The sequence below is a fragment of the Lichenostomus cassidix genome, chromosome 2 (assembly GCF_008360975.1).
Source record: "Lichenostomus cassidix isolate B80296 chromosome 2, HeHo_3.0, whole genome shotgun sequence".
NCBI classification, from domain to species: Eukaryota; Metazoa; Chordata; class Aves; order Passeriformes; family Meliphagidae; genus Lichenostomus; species Lichenostomus cassidix.
In genome coordinates this window covers 21,009,981-21,034,789 of record NC_139482.1, presented here as the reverse complement: position 1 = coordinate 21,034,789, position 24,809 = coordinate 21,009,981, and the positions used below count along the sequence as shown (strand labels likewise).

Sequence of the window (24,809 nt, the reverse complement as noted above, 5' to 3'; positions counted from 1 at the left end):
TATTGTTTTCTTGTTTATGTGCCAGTTAGGTATTGAAATTTAATCTCTTCTTTTATTCTGTATTAATAAACATAAGGAATAAATACAAGAAAGCAGAGATTCTCTTTAGTATTTTTCTGCCAGTGCTATCTTTAAGAAAAATGCGATTCATGAGACTCCCTGTGAAATCATGAGAACTAGTATGATAGCAGTGGACCCAAGAATATTGACTTAATTCCCCTTTATAATTAATCAGTCATGAAAAGAAGCTGTAGAGGTCCCCAATTAAACCTCCTCTTCACACAAAGGCCAATACTGAACTCAGACTGCTTTATGATGTGTCTGGTAGGGTACTTGAAAATCTCGAGATTCAGTAGCGATGTTTTTGTCCCTGTTCCAATGCTTAATTATCCTTGCAGTGAATCCTTTTTTAATATCCAGTCAGAACATCTCCTGTTACAATTTAAGACCATTTTCTCTTGTTCTCCTGCCATGCATCTCAGTAATGAGCCTGGTTCCATCTAATCCTCTTAACTATCACAGCATCATCCACTCTAACAGTTTCGACTCTTTGCCAACACAGGCTAATTCTAAATCAGGAAGCTTGTGCAACAGATATTCCCTTTCCCTCACTGTTATATAGCAGTTTACAGATGGCAATAGAGGTATAGCTCAGAACAGCTGCCAGAATTGTTCACCTTTTGGTTTGTTCATTGTGCAGATTGTCCAGGAAGCGCTGGATAAAGCCCGAGAAGGTCGTACGTGCATTGTGATAGCTCACCGCCTCTCCACCATCCAAAATGCTGACAAGATCGCCGTGGTCCAGAATGGCAAGGTCGTAGAGCAGGGCACCCATCAGCAGCTTCTGGCTGAAAAAGGCATCTACTATTCCCTGGTCAATGTTCAAAGTGTGTAATACAGCACCTCAGTTAAAGGCAGTACTTACCTCTGAATTGTCACTGTAGCTACTTTTGTCATTGTAATTATTTCAGTATCAAGTCAATCTTGATACTTTTGGTTTTCCTCCTTCCTTTCATAAATCATACAAACCCAAGAAATACTAGTAAATGTGTACCAGTTTCTTACAACTAGTTTTCATTATTCAAACCACTTTTCTGTGAGGCCAAAGCAGAGGCCCATTGCACTCATGAAAGTAGAAGCACGCTAAGCCAAATGTAATTAATATTAGCTTGCTTTGAGCTCTTTCAAAAATCACATTAATCAGGTGTATCTGGTAAGCAACCTGGAAATATTTTCATGCTCAATAAAAATAGTTTTGCTGTTGTCAGAAGTAGACCTCAAGCCTTATCCTCACTGTGCCTTGTAAGACACAGTCAGTCCTGGCCTATTAGGTGTGTTATCAACTGTTTTAAGAACTTGCAGGTCAGCTGAAGCTTGATGCCAGATGTCTTTTGTTATGATGTGGAGTTTTAGCCTGGGATGTTAGCAAAGGCTCTGAAAGTATGGGCACAGGCTGAACACAAAGGTACCAGGACTGTAAGCACCTTACTGATGGTTAATTACTGATCACTGAAGAGTTGCAACCTTAAGAGATGGAAAAAGACTGCTTGAAGTGAAACAGCATATAAGAAAAAAAAAAAGCAAGACCACAACTGATGGGCAAGACAAGGCACCTGCTGCAGCCTGGGAAAGTATCTGCAAGTCTCTCAAAGTCCTAGGGTCAGAGGTCAAGGAATATGAACTCTCTAAAGACTGCAACATTTTACACAAGCTGAAAATCCTGGATTTGGACTTGGAGGAGGAGGAAGGAAAGCATCCTTTTCAGTGTTAGTGTCCTTGGCTGAAGGGCTCTTGAACCTGTTCATTGCTGTGACTGAGACTCTCAAGGACTGTAACCATTGGTGCTGAATTCTTGGCATCCGCTCTGGGATATTGTATATTGTGTGCTAATATAGGATGGCTGTTAAGGGCTAACTGCTTTGAATATGGAGTAATATTGATTAATAATTATTAATAACTAAACATTAGCAATGTATTTTGTTAGTCTATATTTATGCAGTAAAGCTTTGTTTTTAAGTTTAAAACTGTCTTTATTAATCAGTCATCCACACTTCCATCGTAGCAATTTCTAATTCCCTGAGATTTATACATGTGGTCTGTCTTACCTAGATCTAGATAGTTATACACACAGAGCCAGTCTGATAGGCAGTTATGCTCATTATTTAGGCTCAACCATGGACCAATAACACTCTTCAGAATGTCGATTGATGCAGTTTCATTGTATTCCTCTTGAATCACTTACCTATTTTCTCTTGCTTCTTAGATGCAAAACCAATTTGACTAGCAAATTTGTTTGTTTCCTACTTCTGCATTGCTTGATACAGTAAGGTTCTTGTCCATCTATGAAGATATTGCTCTGCTTAGTAAGTTGTACTTGCAACTACAAGAATGAAATAGATACACTTCAACATTACAGTCTGAAGATTCAAATAAGAACATACTTAAACTGATTTTTTTTTACTAAATTCTGGATGTTAGTATTTTGTTTTTAAACTAGAATTTTTAATTGTTGATGATTACAGTTTCTGATGATTGTATTTGTTTTCCCAATTCATTTCAAAGATGCTTGACTTACCAGACCAATTTAGCTCCTTACAAAAATCAAGTTAGCACACAAATATTTTGCCACAAACATCTGAAAATCAGGTTTTTAAATTTTGGACATATAGTTTAAAATGTATTTCAGAAATTCACATCATAGGTAGAAATTTTCCAAATCTATTTTTCTGTATTCTTTTCTTCTACATTTCTAGCAATGTAATTTAGTCATAAATATGTTCTGTATTTCCAAGACAGTATGGTATCATTATTCTAGTTGTTTTAATGCAGTAAATTGAAAGCAGGAAGTAAGAAACAATACTTTCCTACTTCAGCAGCAACTTCAAATCCTTTGCTGTGAATTTCATGGACTGTAGAGACATCAAAAGTAGAGAACAGGAAGGAAAAGAGCAGAACACACAAGGACAGCTATCTTTAGCAATCCCTGTTATTGAATGGTGAGTACATTTTGTCTTTGTGTGCTTATCCTTGCATACACCTAATTTTGGTATACTCCATTAAGGAGGGAGATCAGCATCATAATGCTGTTGCTGTAGAGATCTAGGACAGGACTGCATGTAACTCACAATGAGCATTCAAACCTAAGTAATTTCTCTAAGCAAGTCTATCTTCTACAGGGCTAAAAAGGTCTGGCTGATGAAGGCAGGGCACTGTTCATCCTGTTCTAGAGTTGCTGCCACTAGCAGGTCAGATTGGCCACAACCTTATATTGTATCTCATCATAAGAGGATGTGACCATGATTATCATAAATACCTACATTGTTAATGCCTGGGTATAGAGTAAATTAATCACACCTTGAATGACTTTTTTATTAAAACAACCATCTTAGATCCTGCATTACATAACAATGTTGTATAAAAGTAGATCCTTGAACATTGGCTGCAGCCTTACATTCACCAAGACAGAGATTTTTTTTATGGGAATACTAGGAATTTCATGGGGCTGTTTCAAAATGCCCTGACATTTAAAGTTATGGATGTTGTAGATAATTTAAATGTAAATATTGTGTCTACATATATAATCTCTGTTTTAATAGATTCCGTTGAAGTATCTGTGGGTAGAAATGGTCTCATTCATTTGCTTAGTAAAGGAGATAAATACGTTAAGATTTTTTTTTTTTAATACAGCAAACCATTGTTCTAAGATAAAAAAGCATGTTCCTTACTTATCTAACAAACAGGAATAGTTTTATTTCCATGTTAGTTCTCATTTGGTTCTCAAATCATAGATAAAAAAGGAGTAAGTGAATAACTTGATTAATCTAAGAAAAAAATTCAGTTAGTGATATACAAGATATTAAAATGAAGCAATGTTGAGGGAGAAGGACTGCATATCTATGTGACTTACTTTTCAAATGTCCATAATTAGGACAGCTTTCATTACAGCAATATGTAAAAAAGCCAGGACAGAACTTAAAAAGAATGAAGCTACTATAGAATTACAGAATGACTTGGGTTGGTAGGGACCTTAAACAACATCTTGTTCCAACCCCTCTTATGTGGGCAGGGACACATTTCACTAGACCAGGTTACTCAGAGCCCCATCCAACCTGGCTTTGAGCACTTCCAGGGATGGGGCATCCACATTTTTTCTGGGCAACCTGTTCCAGTGCCTCACCACACTCAGAGTAAGGAATTTTTTTGTAGTAGCTAATCTAAGCCTTCTCTCTTTCAGTTTAAAGCCATTTCCCCTTGTGCTGTCACCACACACCCTTGTAAGTAGTGTCAGTGCATAGTGACCGGCATTATCTACTCTCTCTACTGCTGGGGCTATGACAAGCTGTTTGGTTAACACTGGCACCACACTTTTTTCTTTCTTGGCACTTAATGAATTTCTTCTTACCTTAAATTAACTTAAGATTAACTTCTTCTTATCTTCCCTTTTACATATATCACATTTTGTATAGCTTTCATTTAGAATTAATCAATGTGCTTGCTTGTTTAGAAACTCTTCAGTCATTTCTTGCTATGCACATATTTAATAGTGTTGTAAAGTAATACATCATGTCCATGTCCATGTTTCTTCAACAAACAAAAAACCCCAAAATTTTTACACACATTCCAAGGAATGGGTAGGACACAATGGAATTATGACGTTTCTCCATCCATGAGATGAATTCCTAATCTAAATTAAGTTTTCCCAGGATTTTCTTTCAGGTAGTTCTACAGAAGATTTATCTCCATGTATCTGTCTATTCTTCACTGTAAAAGAAGATGAGTTATTAAGGATCAGAATTATTTACATATCTGCTGAATCAAAAACAACTTAGACACTACTCCTCATGCATATTAGAGTTGTGAATTACAGTTCAGGATGCTAATATTTCCCTGTGCAGCTTGTTAATGGTGCATTCAATGAAGCATATAGCAATCTAGTTTTGCAGATGTTTATAATGTTGTTTCCTGCAATTTCCTGAGGAGCTTCATAAATAACCAGATGCTTGGTTGTTCACTTGCTGCTCATTTGTAGACATTTGAAATGTTTCCTCTGAAAACATGGTTATTCCTCCTAACTCTCATTTTCCCATATTACCTATGATACTTTAAAGGTAGAAAAAATATATGTGATTTTCATCTAAGGATCTTTCATTGAAAAAGAATTTCTAAAATTTCAAAATACCTTTCAAAATTTCTCAGTAACTATTCATGAAAAATTGAAAAGCTAGAAGTAATTTCTCTGTTTGAACTTTAATACCAGTTTCCTTTGGGTTCATGATGAAAGGTGTGTATTTTGCTCTTTATCACTTTATTCTGTAAATTAACGATTTTTCTTCCTATGGCCATGTCTTTAATTTGCCACATGATGGCCTCATTTGTTCAGAAAATGGCTACACTGATCTGCATTTTCTTCTTTTTACTTCTTCACTTATGTCTTGTTCAACTCAATACATGCAGTATTCTGTCTAACCCAAACAGCAATATTCTCTCTCCTGCCTAAGGGATTAGCATCAATTTGCAGTCCTGACAGCATTGCTACCATGTCTTCTAAAATCAGAATTCCCAAGGCTTGACTAAGGCAATAGACACTAACTGCTCTTCCCAGCTTCTACTATGTCAAGCAGACCTATTGGAGTCAATCCAGGATCGTAGATAATGTTTATCTCCACATTCAAATCAAAGGTCTTTCATTTATTTCTTCCTAATTTAATCTAATTTGTCACAAAATCTATTAAGATAAAGGAGAAGGATAAAGAGGAATCTTCGCATGTATTAAAAATATTTCAGAGTATTACAAGAGCAAAGAGGTTTTCAATTAGTCTGGGTAATTTGATTCCAGATACAGAGTTTGAGTGCCATTTTTCTGAGTGACTTGCTTCTTAAAGAGATATTACATTCAACACCACTATCATTCTACAATGAATTTCCTGTGACCTCTAAATTTTACAGAACAGATATAGAAATTTACGAAATAAGGTTTTAAAATGCTACATTTATATTAAAGTGAAACTGTTCACCTGTGAGACAAACATCTTACAAGCATCTTACCACCCATGTCAGTATTTTATACTCGGTGAATTTAATATTTCCTGTTAATAGAAGATAAATACATTACATAGTTGCTAGACTTTGCATCTGTGGACAGGAAATTCAATGTCTGGTTCAATTTAACATATCACAGACTTTAAAACAGATGTATAATGCACTTTCATATTACCTAAATGAAAATAATAATTTTTAAATAGTTTTACTGTCTAATTGGTTAGACTAGCTGCAGTGAGGATGCAGAGATGGTTTGTTGCTTTACACTGAGAAAATTCTGTTTCTAGTATTAGATTGCTTCACAATAAGAAAATAATTCTTGATAACACACCAATGAACTTTTCATTGTGGGTGAATATGTATGTGCACAAACACTACTCTTTGTTGTGTCCAGTAACAGAAGAAGAAGTGATGGGTCCAATTTTTTTTGAATATGAGAAAACAGTTTATTATTGTGAGAGTGGCTGATCACAGGAACAGGTTGCTTAGAGAGGTTGCAAAGTTTAAATTCAGATATCCAAAACTAAACTCGTCATGGCCCCAAACAACTTGTTCTACTGACAGTGCTTTAGCTAGGCTGTGGACTAGACAGTCTCCAGTGGTGTCTGTCAATCCCAGCCATTAGGTTTTTCTGTGCAGGAAAACCATGGTCAACCATGTGGAGTTGTATGTTTAAAAGTATATAAAATTATGTAAAAGTCTCTCATGCTTCACAGGTGACTATAATATGACAAAAGGAATGTTATAGAAATACTTTATGACCTCTGCTGACAGCCTGAGGCAAAGAATCAGATTTGGGTTGTGTCTCCCAAAGGAGAAAGAGGGTTGGTTTTTCACTCTTACCAACAAACCATCATTTCTAACAGAACATTGTTTTGACACCATGACAAGAAGCCATGACTTTACTCAGTGAAAGCCAGGGACTGGGAAAGCTTTGTTGTTAGGAATTGCAGATAGTTAATTACAGGACAGCCACAGGCAGCTGGAAAGTGGATGCTCAGGTACTGCCACAGCTGCTACTGAGAGCAGCTTTCCCCTTCCCCTCTACCACCTTCTCCTCATACTGCATTGCTGTAAGACCCTCAAGGGCCACACAGAGAATTCATAATGAAAGGAAAACACTGAGTTCTTCCAAGTTTCTAATAGCTGTCACATCACCTAACCTCATTCTGACTGTTAAAATTTTTTTTTGTTTAATTTTTTAATATTTTCATCCTTTCTCAACCAACACTATCAAATTCTAAAAAGACAACACTGATTTTCTAGATATAAATACAGCCATCCATAAAAGTAATTCAAGAGATCAAATATAGCATAGTTTAAACCTTTTTATAAAACCCTCTCCAGCAATTTTTTCTTTATTGGTACATCAGTGAATTTTTCCACAGAAATTTTTCTTACACTCTGATGGGAAAGTTGGAGGAAGAAATTACCAGGTAGTAGGAAAGTTTCCATTCAAATAATGGCTATTGTTTTCTTGTAATAGAGACCTCAAGTGAATGTTCTTTAAAGATTATCCCAATGATTAGCCCAAGGTTAATCTTCTTATAAATATTTCACGGAACAGTAGGAATTCAATTTTTGTTATGTCATTGAGCTAAAATCATTTAATAGGGAGGGAACACCTTGCATTTTCCCACTCTAATCCCCGTCTGTGCCTGTTTGCTTGTGTGTGTTCCTACTTTTACTCGTCCTCCATCCCCATATCTTTCACTCCTCACTGTCCCCTTGCACTCCCCAGTTCGCATTTTGCCACCAGCCCTGCCTAACTGCAGCCTGGCTTCTCTTCTTCCTGTAACAACTTTCTTGTTCATCCTTTTTCCTTTTCCCTGATGCTTTCCCTCCTCTGTCTGTGGTAATGACCACAGGAGGATAAGGCATAGTCCAGTGTACACATGGCTGCCACACATTTGGTGCTGAGGGATGCCCTGGGGTAGGGATCTCTGCAGCTGGGGTTTTGTAGCAACATCTCCAAGATTAAAGATGAAATAAGGAAAAAATGTAGTGTTCATTCAGGAAGTGGCTACCTTTTTCATTGCATTCAGAGCTGGTTTTACAAAAGGCTGGAAACTGACACTTGTGATTCTGGCCTTCAGCCCTGTTTGGAATTCTCATCAGCTCTCTATGCAAAGATATGAAAAGCATGAGTTTTCAAGAACCTAGTGAGCTATATCTTCTATAATCTCATTTGGTGTCTGTAAGATTTAAAAATACAATCTGTATCTTAGTGAACTTAGACCTTGTCTACATACAGAAAGGTGTGAATAGCTACACAATGATACTGAAGAAGAGCAGTGCCTCAACCATGGACTCTCATGTAGTGCTGCAAAGTTTCCATATGTTGGCTGTTTTTATAACAGTGGCTAAAGAGGTTTGTTGGGGGTTTTTTAAAATATTTTTTTCTGTTGATTTTTTTTCTTTTCACTTCTTTTTAGCAGTTTAAGAAAGTATCACAAAACCTGTAGATACACTGTCCCCTTCTTGAAGAGAATATGGTCTTACAGGCCTCATAAACCCACTGAGAGTTACAAACCAAAAAGACAGGCGCATGGCAAAACATCCCCAAGTATAACACTATGGTTACAAGCCAAGGTCATGCACATGTATATATTTGTATTATGTGATGAAATAACAGCCTTGCCATCTTTTTGATCTTTTATCTAAATATAAACAGTATGACCACAAGACCCAGAAAATTTTGGAACTCAAAATTCAATAACAACTTTGTCATCCATCCCTTGACCAGCATATCCCTTTGTGCTCCAGCTGCCACTGTTACCCAGCTTGGGTGGCTAAGGAAGATCTTTGGATACTTTCACCTGGCTTCCCAGTTCAACACAGCATCTCTCTTTGGTCACCCAGTGCTGTTCACTACCCTCATAAGTCTCATTATCTCTTTTTTCTGCTCATCTTCAAGGTGCTGTTTGCCAGCCGCTTCACAGCATAAGCACACTAAATATGATGTAGGTGTTTCCTCATGGCTCAGAAGTGGGAAGGACCTCCCCTGTTCCTAAGACCAGGTCTTGTTTTTGTAGAAAACAAATGTACGGCCTAATACCCCTGTTCTATCCTAAAACCAGGTGAGCTTTTTAACTCTACTGCTGCAGGAATGGTATTCTACTTGTCTGAAGATTGAAAATCTATTTCCAACAAAACAGATGCACAGTTCCTGTGCATTAATTAATTAATGTTATATTAATTTGTTAATATACATTAATTAATTAGTGTCTATTAATTTGTTCCTGGACCAGCCCTGAGCCTTTACTTTAGTAGTTCCCTTCTGTGGGTTTACTTTCCTGTGCTGTTTACAGAAATAAATCTTAGACTCTGTCAGATGACGTTTTGCTAGGCCCACCAAATTAAGTTATTTTCGGTTTTTTCAGACAGTTTAAGTTTTTGCTGGTCATATTTTTCTTTAATTTTGTCATATTGTATTTCACATAATTTTGGTTCATCTACTTCTCTTTTTACTACCTCCCAATATAATTTATCTAATTCTGTAAGATGTTCTGGTATTCTTTTATCCTGGTCCTCTCACTGGTTTTCTGTACTGGTCCTCAGTTTTGTACCATCAGAAAATTTCATTATCATGAGTATTGTTTGCATGCCCAAGTCATTAATTTAAGTAAGAGCAATAAATCCCAAGACTGGATGAAGAACTAATATTGACAGCTCTCTTGTGTATTACATCTCCATGCTGAACACCTCTGTCTTCCTTCAAACTGTTTTTTACCTTACTGTTATTTAATTACAGCACAACTAATGTTTAATAATTTATCTCATGGCTTTAGGATTAATTGACTTTAGTAGGTATTAATGAAGTCCCAATGGATTAGTTTTACTGGGTCTAGCCTCTCTAGAAAAAAGTACTAAAGAAAAGTAATTGGGTTAATTCTTTGCTTCCATAACTCATGACATAATTTATTGTCATTTATTTCAGATTTTATTATTTTCTTTAGCATTTGTTTGCAAGCTTTTTGTGCTGTTTTTGTTAAGAAAGAAGTGCAATTTCTCACGTTAGTGTTTCTGTTGTAACTCTTCAGCCCTGTGGCTCTATTCACAATTTGAAAATAATCACTAGAAGTTTTTGCTACTGAACCAGTATTATGTTGGGCAGTTTATTCAATACTCTGCGATAAACAGTTCATGATCACCATGAGAAGCACATTCCTTCCTTACCATTTTTCCCCTTCAGGTCAGATGTGGTAGTTAAGATACCCCAATTCATGTTTGTCACCCTACTTTGGGCACCATGCATTTTTGTGGGGTTTTTATACTGAAAGTTCAGGCTGAGCTACAGTTTCAAGGCCATCCCTGGTGCAATTATCATCTCAATGCTTTTTAATCTCTAATACGTGAAATCAAAAACCATTGTTGCAGACCTTTTCTCTGTGTGTTCATCTGTAATTACAGTAAGATGAAATTTCTCAGTACATCACAAGTAGAAAGACAGTCAATACATTCTTTTCTACTCTTAGCAAGATCTTTCTTGGGCTTGGATTACTGTATACAAAAATATTTTATACATCTTCAATGTTTTCATGGGAAATTTATGCATATGCAGAATGAAAGAAAGAGTAATTTCCTGTATGTTCTGGGGGATTGAGGGGTTGTTTTTATTTCCTTTTGGATACCAAAAAAATAGAATATATGAATCACATTGCTATCAAATCAGCGATTTCAGCCAACATTTCTGTGGGTATTGCTTTCTTTTTGATATATATATCATATGCCTTGACCTTCTGGTACGGAATCACTGTGATATTTTCCAATTTTTATACAGTTCACAATCCCAAAATTCTTCTGCTTGATGATGCAACATCAACTTTGAATACTGAGAGTGAATCAGCAGTGAAGGTAGCACTGGACCAGGTCGGTATTGGTCAGTGTCAAAGTGCTTTGGTCAGTGCCATTGGAATGCAGGTAAAGTTGTTAGGGGTAGGACTGAAGAGCAGCAGGCTCCCCAAACAAGCTTTAGTCTTCAGATCACTGGGGAGCTCAATGTGTGCTGAGATCTGAATATTCCCAAGCAGTTTTGGGGATTCATGTGGTCTATGCTCTAATTAACACCCAGCAAAGTAATTGAAAACAACTCGGGGGTGTCTTCTAGAGCAGCTGCTACATGTTGACTGCTGTCTAGACAAAACTTATGAACCACACAGAAAAGTCAAAGTAATAGCCAATCCCGTATTTCTTGCTGTCTGCTCTAAGCATGTCAACGAACTATTTACAGAAAAATTCCACCTATTCCCCAGTCTGAATCAATCATATTCACTGATTCTTTCCCTCCTCTGTTTCTCTACCTTACTATGCATCTAAGCTTGTGCTCTGCATGAAGACAAATTCTCACCACTGCATAAACATTTTCAGCAATGATCACAGTGTCTCTATGGACAATCTTTTCAGAGAACATGAGTTCACCATATACTGGAGAAGTACCTAATCTACCTTCTCATCATCAAAGATTTTTTGGTCCCTAATGTTTACTTGGAGACCTAATTGCCACTAATTTCAGCAAGAGTAGGACTCTTTGTCCAGTAGTTCTAATCCCTGATAATTCACACTACTTTGTGAAGTATTGCTGGCACATGCAAGGATCTTTCTCCCAACCCATGACCTGTGAAGTGACTCCCAGAGGCAGGAGGGCAGAGAACTGCTGATAGACATTTTTGGTGAGATTCCCAACCAAGTGCTGCAATATAAAACTTACCGAGCTTGTTTAAGCAAGCTACTTAGCCTCTCACCTCCCCGACTCAGCTTGGAAATTTATCTTCCTATTGACATTTCTGACAGAGCATGCCAGGAAGACTTGCTCGGACTAAACTAGCTCTGATTGCTGATGTTGAGCAAGACAAAGCTAAGCTGTTGTTTGCCAAGCGTTCATTCATTCATTCTCCTCTTGCCTAATTTTTCTCTTCCTGTCTGTGCTGAGCAGGTACCTCCATATATTGGATATAAATCCATAAGAGGATTTATATCAAAAGCACAGACTGTTTTCCCTGCAGGCTTTGCCAAACTTCTGATGAATCTCTGTTTACTGTTTTGTGTATGGGACATTCTGCTATTTCTAATGAAGGACCTTAACTTGATTTTCTTCTACATTGATGTGATTTTAACTTTTTAGTATCACCTCAGACATAGGGAAGCTTTCAGAAAGAAAAATCATACATTTTTTATAGAATGGTTTGAATGGTGTAATTTCCAGCTCTTAAAATCATGTATCAAAATAAAGATATCAGGTTTATCTGGAAATTCGTGGAGAACATCCCGTATATTACAATTTTATCTTTTAATTCCTAATTGTAAAACACTTATTAAGCCACTTATATTCTAGCAGTTGAAAATGATCAGTGAAGATTTTTAACTGAGTTATATAAAGTTTGTATTCATTTCTTGGATCATTAGACATTAATACAAAGTTATCCCAGCAGATGCTGTCACAATGTGCCTGTAAATACATCTTTATTGTCAAACTACATACTTCTAGGATTTATTATAATTTCTGAGTAATTTAAAAGATGAAAAAAATAATATTAGTAATAGAAGTATGATTTTAAGTACAATTTTAGATAAGTATTTTCAACTCATTCAAATGATTAATTTAGGGCAAGTAAAATTGTTAAGTGATAATTTCTTTATACTTGTGAAGTGTTCTGTAATAGAATTATCACTGACATACTTAATGGTAGATTATCTCTTTTCCAGTGAAAACTGTACACATAACCAGGCAGGATATTAAAGGGGAAGTTTCTAAAGTATAACCTTTAGATATTTTTGTTTAGAAAGTAGTAGGACATGAAAAAAAAACAAAACCTTAACATACATTTGCATTGAAACTATGTTTTGGTGCATCTAATTAAAGTTACATTTTTGCTTTAGTTTATCTTGAAGTAACGTAAAAACATTGTGAAGTTCCAAATTCCTCAGCTGACCATTTTGATTTTTTCTAAAACACCATTTGAAAATATTTTATTCAACCCTAATATGAAGAGAGGAAATGTTACATGTACCTGAAAACGCTCATCTGAAGCCACTGTTCCACTCTTTCCAGGTCAGAACAGGATGCTACACATAGCTCAAGGTTCTTATGCAGGTCTTACAGCTGCACTTGAAAACCGTGTAATCACAGAACGAGTCCATAATGAATTAATGAAACAGAATGGAGTTTACTAAAAGCTTGTTAACAGGCAGGTAGCTTTTCTCATGGATTTTATCATGCTGTGTACTATTGACCTAACCAGGTTGAATTGCTCCCAGAGGTACTTCCAGATTTGCCGTGTTTTCTCAGTGAAGAAACTCCAGGAGAAAAAAGCTTCCCTGAAGAGTGCTAAACTTCAGATTAAGGAAAATTCATGATAAGTAAAATATTCAAGTTTAATTCAAAGCTGTGAATTACAGGAATTCTAAGCAATTTTTTTTTCAAAAGTATGACATTAAAAATAATGTATATGTGATCGTAAAAATTATGATTGTGGTAAAAATTAAGTTGTGGAACTGATTGTTTCTCAGACTACGTTTCCAAATCATAGGATTATAAAATCACTCAGGTTGGAGATAACCATCTGGTCCAACCCCTGCTGAAGGCAGGGTGCACTCTGAAGTCAGGGCAGAGTGCTCAGGATTGTGTCCTGTTGGGTTTGAAATACTTCCAAAGATGGAGACTCCACACCCTCCTCAAGCCATCTGCTGAAGGACCTCCCACCATCATTGTGAAAACTGAAAAGGTTTTTTTGCAAGTATCTTTTCAAATCAGCAGCATCTTAGTGACTCAGACTCCTGAAGTTTTGCCATTCAGACATGGTCCATCTTGAATATTTTTATTATCTCCCAAGTTGTCTCCTGAACTTGTCAAGCAGTTTAGTCTCTCAGGCCTGAAATAGCTGTAAGTTTTGTTCCCTATTCTTCTTGGCTCCCTCCTCACACTGAAAGTCCCTCTCGTTGACTTTCAGATTCTCTTTTAATTTGAGGCCCTTTTATACAATTTTTGCATTTTGAAGAGACTTTCTGGCAGGTCTCTTCAGTTAACCTGGTTCTCCTGCATATTTTCAGAACAGTTTAACATAATAAAATTAAAAAAAAATCAGTGGCTAAAACACACACACACATTCACACTAACACACACAATCCCCCTTATGACTGTTAGTGTAAGGTAAAGTTTTTCACTGAATAGAGACAAGACTTAATGGAACTCAGCACTTGATTGGGCTTTGCAAAAATACTCAGCTCTTATCAATCTTTCTTCTCCTTGACATGAATTTTAGTTTTTATTCAGAACTGATCATCATTTGAAAGTACAGGATAAGATAGAATCATAGAATCACACAATGGTTTGGGCTGGAACAGATCTTAAAGACCACCCAGTTCCAACCCCTCTGTCATGGGTAGGAACACCTTCCACTGGACCAGGTTGCTCAAAGCCCCACCCAACCTGACCTTGATCACTTCCAGGGATGGGGCATCCACAGCTTCTCTGGGCAACCTGTTCCAGTGCCTCACCATCTGCACAGATTTTCTTCCTAATATCTGATCTAAGTCTACTCTCATTAATTTTAAAACTGTTACTGCTCATCCCATAGCTACACTCCTTGATAAAAAGTCCTTCTCCAGCTTTCTTGTAGCCCCCTTTAAGTACTGGAAGGCTCCTATAAGGTCCTTCTGGAGCCTTCTCTTCTCCAGGCTGAACAAACTCAAATCTCTCAACCTTTCCTCGTAAGAGAGGTGTTCCAGCCCTCTGATCATGTTTGTGGCCTCCTTTGGATTTGTCCAACAGGTCCATGTCCTTTTGCTGGGACCCCAGAGCTAGATGCAGTGTTCCAGGTGGGATCTCACAGAGGGGCAGAATCCCCTCCCTAGCCCTGCTGCCCACAGTGCTCTGGATGCAGCCCAGGGTGTGGTTGTCTTTCTGAGCTGCAAGGGCACATTGCTGGATCACATCAAGCTTCTTATCCACCAACACCTCCAAGTCCTTCTCTGCAGGGCTGCTCTCAATCCACTCTCTGCCCAGCCCTTATCCATGTTGGTTTACCTCAGTGCAGGTGCAGGACCTTGCACTTGGCCTTGGCAAACTTAATGAGGTTTGCACAGGCCCACCAAGGTCCCTCTGGATAGCTGCGAACAACTTTTAGCATCAACACTGTGTTTTGTTTCAGGCATCAGGGACCAAGGATCAGTTACAGAGAGAAGGCAGCGCATCAGCTATCTCAGAGGAAGCACGGATGGGATCAATCCTGACTGGACAAAAGACACCATCTGCTCAGAAAAGCATAAAAAGGTTCAAAAAGCAGCATCATGAACTTGATCTAAAAGCCTGTGTCTCTGTATTTGTATCTGCCTGTGTTTTCTATAACTAATGGGACAAGAAAGGAGCACAGTCCCACTTGAGATGGAGTAACTTCTAAACAAAATATGGGAAGGCATCCTATATGTCTGGGTAAGGACCCATAAATCAACAAAATCCTACAAGAGTTCTGTGGAAATGCCTTTTCCTCAGAAGTTAAAATTGTTTGTTGTCATACTTAAAATACTTTGAGTAATATCATGAAACAAAATTATGTTAGTATGGGAATAGCCTAAGTAGCAAGTTAATTCATTTAATTATAGAACAAAACCAAAACCATGTAATTAGTCATACAACTGAAATAACACACCCTGAATAGAGAATAATTACTATTTTTGTCTAAATGTTTTGATGTAAAATGCCTCTGTTAACAAATAGATTCCTGAAAATTAATATGTAATTATCAAGCTAAGGAGCCAAACTTGCTAGATCATATTCAGCAACAAGAAACAACTTTCTTAACATTCAATACTATCAAATGCAAAAAGTGGTTTAAATTCTCAACTTCTCTTCCTGGATAGTTCCATGAAGGGTAAGTGACCTAATGTACATCTCATTTACATTTGCAAATTGCTTTATTTATTGCTCAGCCACTTGTTCTTGCCCAGTCTGTAGACTTCTGAATGACACCTTGCTTCCTACTGAATTGTGTTGTAGTCAGTATCTGTTCAGACTCAGAGGCTGCCTCTGGAAAATAACCAGCAGCACTACAGCTTTTGATTTTAAGTTCTTAGAGAAAGAGGGGGAAAACCTTGGTATTTGTTCTAAAATGAGCATAGGGTCTGGTGGGGCCTGAAGACTGCTGCATGATATGCACTTGTTTCCTAAAAAGTAATGTCTCATTTTTCTTATACCTTGTAGGTGCTAAATGTAGGTTTTAAACACTTAGATTACCTCAGTTACAGCTCAAATATATTTTATATTGCAATATTATTCTCAAATTGTGTGCAGATAGTCACTTTTGAAGAAGACAAAAAACGTGATCAAATTATAAAAAAGCTTTTTTTTTCCCCCCACAAACAGGATTTCATGTCAGACAAAGCTGAAGAAATTCTTACAATGAGGCTTTGATCTGTAGTATTTAAAGCAATTTTGAGACATGTAAAAAGCATTATATGTACTTAGTTTTCTGGAGCTTTAGAAATGCTTATTTGTTTACATGACATAAATTGTCTTTGTGTTTATTTAAGCAGTCATGCTGTGATCCTACCCATAAAGATACCACACTGACTTCTTTAGCTCAGTTTAGAAACCAGCTGTGCTGAACCTTCATAACATGTCCAGGTAGATATTTTGAATGGTTTTAAATCATAACTGTAAGTCAAGTGTAGAAAAGCTCAAAGGTAATTGTGGTGTTTATTTAGCTGTTTTAATAAAATCAGAGTACCTTTGGACTGAGGACCAGAGAAAGTAGACTGTGCTTTAAGAGACTGAATCTGAAATTCAGATCAGCCTGCATGGACAGCTAACTCCGTGTATAGACTAGGATCCACAAAAAATTCCTAGTGAAGATGAAAGGACCTGGATATCTCAGTAACTGCACTCACTGAACTGGTGGCTGCTCCTCTGTAGCAGGCACAGAGCTAAAGAGTCACAGTGGGGATCAGGTCTAGGAGCAGGGCTCTGCTGTCAGTAGAAGTACATTCAGCAACAAAGGCAAATCTTTTAAAAATAATCAGCCTGAGATGCGAGCAGGGCAGTCTCCAGTTGCTGAGCAGTGAGTAGGACAGCAAGGCCCCAGGAGTGTGTGTAAGCAGCCTTATCAGCAGCATTGCAGGGTTGGCACTGACTGCTTCCCGGAGCTGCTGCAGTGCTGAGCTGCTCAGCACCCCTGCTCTGCTGCACGGTGTGTAAGGTACCAGGGGAAACTGCTAAACCCCACCTGGGAGGCACAGCCTGCACTGGCACCTGCCCTGAGGGCTTGACAGTGTTTCCAGTTTATATTTTAGTACAGCTAGAACTAATTCAAATATTTTTGTCCCTCTTTTGTTGCTATTCCTACCCTTACCAGTTGATATCTTGACAAAAAACTCTTTTTAATTCATCTCATATTTCAGGGAAATGCTGGTATTCAGCATCTTATTATCAATCCACAGCATAACTTCAATCCTCCTCTGAATTTCTATTAAATTTTACTCTCACCTGACCCAGCTGTCGGCATGCTTGTGATCCCTGAAGTACAGAAAGCAGAGTAATGTGAGACCAGACCAGACACCTCCCTCCTTTGTCATTCTGTCACTGCAGACAGTGGTTTATGCCAGCCACGTCAGTCTCATACATCCACAACCTCCCCACTTTACTGAGCCCATGCAGCTGAGTGAAGTTTCCCTGGCCTCCAGAGAGGGTCATCTCCTCCATGAGAAGTTCCCAGAGCCAACCTGGGTCACATCAGCTTCACTAGTTAACCCGTTTCCCTAGCAACCCAGATGCCCAGATGCTCCTCCTCTCTGGTTTGTATGGGAAGGGATTACAGGTCACCTTCTTGGAAATTAAGTCCCACAACACTTCTTTGACTAGCCCAGGAGGAAAGTGAGGTCTCTCAGACCATGCTGAATCTCAACAGACACCTGGAGGAAGGACTTGAAAAGACCCTAAAGGAAACAGAGTGGTTTTCACGGTTTGAGGATTCAAGTAAAGCCACTCTATTCACTTTTCTCACTCAGGTGTGAAGTGTCCACCTGGCAACCTGTTCAAGTATCAGGCACTGCAACTGTGGAGCCTGGGAGGGTTTTGTGCATTGGCACCAACATGAGGTGTGTTCTGCCATCATGGAACACCAAAGCAGCCATCTGGCTTTGCTAGCCTAGAACCAAATCAAAATTCCTTTTTTTCTTTTTTTTTCTTGCCACATTTAAGAACATTATACTTTACTGCCCTTAGAAACAATCTCCTACCCTTACCCAAGAAATCAAAATGTAATATGTTTATTGATGTCTAAAGGTTCTGCATTTATACATTTATGGTAAGAAACATAAAATCTCTTACAATACACTAACAAACATTTCTTACACAGAAACATCATACTTTGAAACAAATTATGTATGTATAAAGTAATACAAAAACTTAGATTATTTCATGGTGGTGATATTTTAGTTTTGATATTTGGCAAATCTGGAGGAAAGATAGAATGAATGTTTTATTTTTGCTTACTGGGTTTAAATAAGGCAAATGTCTTGCATTTATTTCAGACTTTTTTGTTTCCAAAGATGTGTTTTAAAGTCACTGGTCCCTCTGACCAATTAATTTGAATTTTTAATGAGATAGAAAAGTATATAATTGACAAGATAATTTCCCCCTAAGAATAGTATCTTCCAGATGAGGAAGAGGTGGTGTTGAGAAATCTCCCAGCACTGCACACAATTTCACATATGTGTTCTCAGACACCACAGAGGCTTTGCAGCAACACTCAGAAAGATTTCACAGCGGAGTTACAGCTCTCACAGTACTTGTAAGTGACAGCGAATGAAGATTCATTTCTAGCTTTATAACAGGAGAAAGTATATTGTTTAGTAATTTTTGCAAATGAATGTTATACATCCAAGTAATTGTCCCTGATTGGCAGATTCAGTGGCACTATTTACTGAGCATCTGATTGTCAAAAACAAGTTAAATTCACAAGAAAAATTTATTGTAAAGCTACATTTAATATGAAAAAATGTGGTGGTGTTTGTGTTATTGCAAAAAGGAGTTTTGTGTTCCCATACCTTTCTTAAACTTCTGTATCTATTGCATTATTATATGCAATGAATACCCTGTTACATGTGTCATCCTGTTGTAATCTGAAGTGATTAAGTTCTCTTATGTAGCCTAATTAGGTGATGTGCAGACTGAAGTTTTTGTACTAATTAATTTTTTAAATTTACTTATTAAATGATATTTATTTCAGTGTCACAAAATGTTTTTATATATGTCCTTCTAGTTCCTATTAATGTTCAATCATTATCACTAGTATAAAAAAGTCATCCAAGGAGTCTCTTGACCTAATGTAATTTACCTAGTCAGCTTAGATGTCTAGACAGCATTGTGTTTTCATGCAAAATATTGCAAGTATTAAAAATATTAACAAAATGCTTAATTGTATGTCCCAAAATGGAGATTGCTCTCTTTGCAGCCCAATTTGTCCTCATATGTTTAAAGATAAAAGTGGTCAGAGGGAAAAAAATAGTCATCTCAGGCTCCAAGTTAGGAAATGTCATGTTTTGGATCTGGCAAGCTTAAACTCATGCTTCTATGTATCTTTTAAAAAATGAGACTTACAAAATGCCATTGTCTTTTCCTGGACAAAATCTAAGAAAAAGGACTGTAAATCTGAGCGAATATATGGAAGCAGAGGAGGAATGCTAGATTAGATACTGAAGGCTTGAGGGAAACATCTGTACAACTGACAAAAGACAAAGCATCCAATTCTTCAGAATATTTAGACCAAATTAAGCACTTTCAGATGGCCTCTGGTGAATAAATCTCAATTATCTAGGTAACAAATATTTACTGTCTAGTTTTCAAATAAACCAGAGTAATTTACTGTGGTTTCATTCATTTCCAGACTACAGGTTCCAGACTGGCACTAATTGCCCAAAATGCAGCTATTCTTGGGGCTGGGATGTTTTGTTGCTGATCTGTGGCTGACAGATAATCCCTCTACCTTTAGCCATTGTGCCAATTGTTGCTGTAAAAGGCATGATTCAAATGAAGATGCTTGCTGGACACAGAAAAAAAAGAAGGAGCTGTAAATCACAGGAAAGGTAGGTTCTGTGATATTTTTACACTTTTATGTGGTACTAAACTATGTTGCTTAATAGGGACATTGCTGATGGATCAAGAATATAGTCCTCAAAGAAGTCAGAGTCTACCTTGTTCTATGATTTTGACAAAATGGTGATATAGCAAATATGAAGCCAAAAATTGAAAGCATGACTTACTCATTTGTGTTCTCAAAGAGTTTGTAGCATCCAGAGCACACTAAGCATTTAAAAAGTACTGGATCCCTCATGCCTGTTTCAAAACTGCATTTGGGTTCCCTAGTCTTGATTTTTGTAATTTTTTTTCAGTTTCTTCCCTTTCAGACCCCCTCTCTTCTACCTCTCCTCACATCTTCTCTTTCTCTCATCTTGCAGTTGTCTGTGGGTTTAAGATAAAAAAGCACAGTATAGAAACCATCAGTAACAAGGATGTGTGAAAATGCAATGGTGTAGCTGACCATGCCATACAATTTCTTGCTCTGAGTTTTATTCCTTCTGTCTCAGCTGGGAAGAGAAGCAGGAGCCTGGGAACCTGTTTCAAAGGAAAATCCTTAGAGTTTGTAGTGAGGTGGGAATCAGACTTTTCCTCTTGTCCTCTTGCTTGTTACCTGGGAGAAATGTCCTCAAGTTGCCCTAAGAGAGGTATAGAATCAGAATCATAAAATTATAGAATGGTTTGGGTTGGAAGAGACCTTAAAGATCATCCAGTTCCAACCCCTCTGGCATGGAAAGGGACACCTTTCACTTACAAGTTACTCACATCCCCATCTGAACTGGCCTTGAATACCTCCAGGGATGGGGCAGCCACAACTTCTCTGGGCAACCTGTGTCAGTGCCTCACCAACCTCACAGAATCCTTTCCTCATATCTAATCTAAGCCTACTTCCCTTCAATTTGAAGCCATTGCCCCTTGTCCTGTCACTACCGGCTCTTGTAAAAAGTGCCTCTCCATTTTTCATGAAGGTTTTCTTCAGGCACTGGAAGACTGCAATTAGGTCACCACTAAGCCATCTCTTTTCCAGGCTCAACAAACCCCACTCTCTCAGCCTTTCCTCCTAGGAGAGGTGTTCCATCCATCTGATCATTTTGATGTCCCTTCTCTGGACTCACTCCAACAGGTCCATGTCCTTCCTGTGCTGAGGACCCCAGAGCTGGATGCAGTGCTCCATGTGGGATCTCACCAGAGCAGAGCAGAGCAGTGCAGAGCAGAGCAGAGCAGAGGGGCAGAATCCCCTCCCTGGCCCTGCTGCCCACAGTGCTCTGGATGCAGCCCAGGACACATTTGGCTCTCTGGGCTGTGAGTGCACATGGCTGGGTCATGTCCAGCCTCTCACCCACCAGCACCCCAAAGTCCTTCACGGCAGTGCTGCTCTTGATCTGCTTATCCCCAGCCTGTGTTGTCACTGGGTGCAGCACCTTGTACTTGGTCTTATTGAACCTCATGAGATTACCATGGGCCACTTCTTGGGCTTGTCCAGGTCCCTCTGGATGGCATTCTGTCCTTCAGGTGTGTCAACTGCAGCTCCCAGCTTGGTGTCACCTGCAAACTTGCTGAGGGTGCACTCAATCCCTTTGTCTATGTCATTAATGAAGACAATAAATAACACTGGTACAAATATGAACCCCTGAGGGACACCATTGGTTTCTTGATTTCCAACAAGACTCTGAGCCCTTGACCATTATCCTCTTGGATGCATCCATCCAGCCAATTTTTATCCACTTCATAGTCCTCTTATCAAATCCATGTCTTTCCAACTTAGAGAGAAGACTGTTCAGGGGGTGGGAGAGGTTGTGTAAAAGGCTTTACAGAATCCCAAATAAATTACATCTATAGCCCTTCCTTTATCCACTGATGTAGTCTTCCCATCCTAGAAGGCCACTAGATGGGATATTAGGAGAGATTTCTTCACTGAGAGGGTTGTTAAGCATTGGAACAGGGTTCCAAGGGTAGTGATTGAGTCACCAACCCTGAAAGTGTTCAAAAAATCATGTAGATGTGACACTGAGACATGGTTTAGTGGTGAAAATGGCAGCGCTGATTACAGGGTTGAACTCAATGATCTTAGAGGTCTTTTCCAACTTTAATTATTCTGTAATTATATGGTACTTAGTCTGTGTTTCTTATTTGTAGATTGTCTAAGCATTTATTCTACTTCTTATGCAGAAGTAATTGTGTGGAAAGAAGGATTTACCAACTGCGTAACGTAAAGTTTTTGGAGGTAAGCTCTTGTATTTAGAGCTTCTAGGCTTTTCCTTCTGACTGAGTTGGAGGTTGAGTCATGTTTGTTTCCAAGCTGTTTTCCACATTTACAGTAAGTACTGATGATTCACAAGCCTAGAGGTGTTCTGTTACACATTAAATTAAGAAGTTAGGTTTATTTTTAAAAGAATATATGTGTTAAAAAATAAGAAACATGTTCTTCTTTACATGATAGGGTAACCAAGAAAAAAAATTCATAACACTGTGTCTAATTATTCACAAAGTTTTGCCAAATTAATGACCTTGTTGAGTGAGTTCTGATGCACTGAAATATTTCAAAGTTATTTTGCAGCCACATTGTTTACAGCTGGTAATGGTAATCTCATGCCAACTTCCTTGGAGACTATTTGTAAGAAGAGTTACATGATTGTGAAGTGATGACCTGAATATCTGGTTCTGGCAGACTGTATTAATCAAAACAATTTTTTGCAGATCATCAGTTTCTGGCAATATTTAAAACACGTATCTTTCCATAGCAATTCAGCAAAATGGTTTACACTCAGTATATCAAGCAAACTTGAAGGAAAACAAGTCTCAAGCATCTCTTTTTAGCTCCAGGTAGAAATCTATTTTTTTTAAAAGTGAGGTTCTTCCTGGAGTGCTGCCTACAGAGAAATGCCATCATCACACACCAGAGGTAAAAATAAACTACTCTCATTGAAAGGCAGTGCAGAAATAACACGGTTAAAAGAGAGCAAATATATTTCATGCCTTCCTTATGAGCAACAAAACCTGTCATACACTTATCTAATGAATCAGGTAGCTCCTGGTACAATCCATGAGCAACAATTCAAAGTGGTACAGACATTATGGGGAGCTTCTCTGAAGGTAGTGGGATTCCACAGTGTACAAATCTTACATGGGTGACAGAAAGTGACAAAGAATTGAGCTTCAGTCCTGCATACTGGCTGGTTTTCTAGACATACCTAATGATATCTTCACATATCTAGTGGATAATTCCTAATTTTCTACTCCCACGAAATGAGTATGTTGAAACTAAATTATGAGCTGTAGGGAATTTAGTGCTTAATCAATATACTTTACAAGATTGATTTCCAAGATGTTTTACATAATTAGTTTTGATTTGCTCGATTCCTGACCAAGGCTAAATCCACTGTTGCTGTTGTAACACTTGCTGTTGGTATCAATTAGCTAGAAGTAGATTCTCTTAATATTTGGGAGAATTAAGAAAATTAAGGCATGAACTTCCCCTAGTTTTCAATCACAATTGGGTACTTAGCTTAATTAATAATTTTGAGGACTTCTACTATTTTTCTACTGTGCAAAACAGGAAGATTTTCAAAGATATAAAATGAATAGGGATTAGATGCCAAACGACTGTATGAGCCAGGAAAATGTGTCTCTACATTTTTAGGAATGGCCAGTGGTTCTCTTTTAGGAGTTTTAAATGGCGTTGGGTTTGGAATTTCTCCTTTAGAAGTTTGGAAAAACTCCTGATTTTCAGAAAATGCTGAGAATATACCCTGTGAAAGACAGTTTCTTTTTGGGGAAACTCCAAATCCCTGGTTGCTTTTGACAAAGTGAATGTATGTTTACCCTGCAGTTCCAAATGCCTTTGCAGGTGATGTGGGCTTGTTCAGGGTATCCTGACTGGGCTGCTGCAGCCATGACAGCTCCATGGCATTATCCTCATGGCAGCCTTCACAAGACCAATGGAACATAAACTCTCATTGCTGGCCTGTGCTCAAATGTGTACTGTCTGCACTTCACTGCTCTAATTCTAATTGGATATATTTAATAGCAGCACACCCACAAAGATTGTGACTATGCTCTCAACAGGACATAGACACACTTCTATTGCAGTTATCCATTGGATTATGTTTAAAAATATCCATACAATCTTCTTCTCTGCTGATGAATATCTGCTCCCAGACACAACTGCTTCAGCAGTTACAGAAAATATTTGCATTGTTACGTTTAATCAGGAAAAAAAATTGAGCTTATATCTGGAGAAAGTTTGCAAGCACCACACAAGTTGCAGGATGCTTCCTAAGACAACAAACACCAATAAACTGAGGTCCAGAGTAGGGACCAGTTAAGTGTGTATACCAAGTACACGCTTTCTTAGTGCTTAAAAACTGAAACACAAAATTATCCAACATATTGTTTGATTATAACATGATTTTATAATGGAACTTTTTGGGGGATAAAGTTGTAATTACTTAAGGAGTGGGACTGATCTTGAAGCACTTCTCCATGTTGCTGAAAGTGAGTCAGAAAGTGCATGACTTGTCAAATGAGCCAGGCCAATTTGTTTGGGACAATTTCTAAAACGAATCAACTAAGACCTGCTTACAGCAGTAAAGAAGGGCTAGGCTGTGACTCTGGAAAAATGTGCTTGATCTGACTTCTGGAGCAAGTGAAAATACAGTGAGCACTGTCTGTCTCCTGCCCCCCATCCCAGATGTACAAA

At 38.0% G+C, this 24,809-nt stretch overlaps 1 protein-coding gene across 6 annotated transcripts in view; it reads left to right on the top strand.

Moving 5' to 3' along the window:
• The window catches only part of ABCB1 (ATP binding cassette subfamily B member 1), a 50,686-nt gene extending 48,662 nt beyond the window's left edge, over nucleotides 1-2,024 (top strand). For all 6 annotated transcript variants that reach the window (XM_085050637.1, XM_085050638.1, XM_085050634.1 and 3 more), the window contains one exon: nucleotides 701-2,024. In XM_085050637.1, the coding sequence (XP_084906763.1) occupies nucleotides 701-895 (195 nt within the window). In that variant the 3' untranslated portion in view covers nucleotides 896-2,024. The remainder of the gene's footprint in view (nucleotides 1-700) is intronic.
• The last annotated feature ends 22,785 nt before the right edge of the window (nucleotides 2,025-24,809 follow it).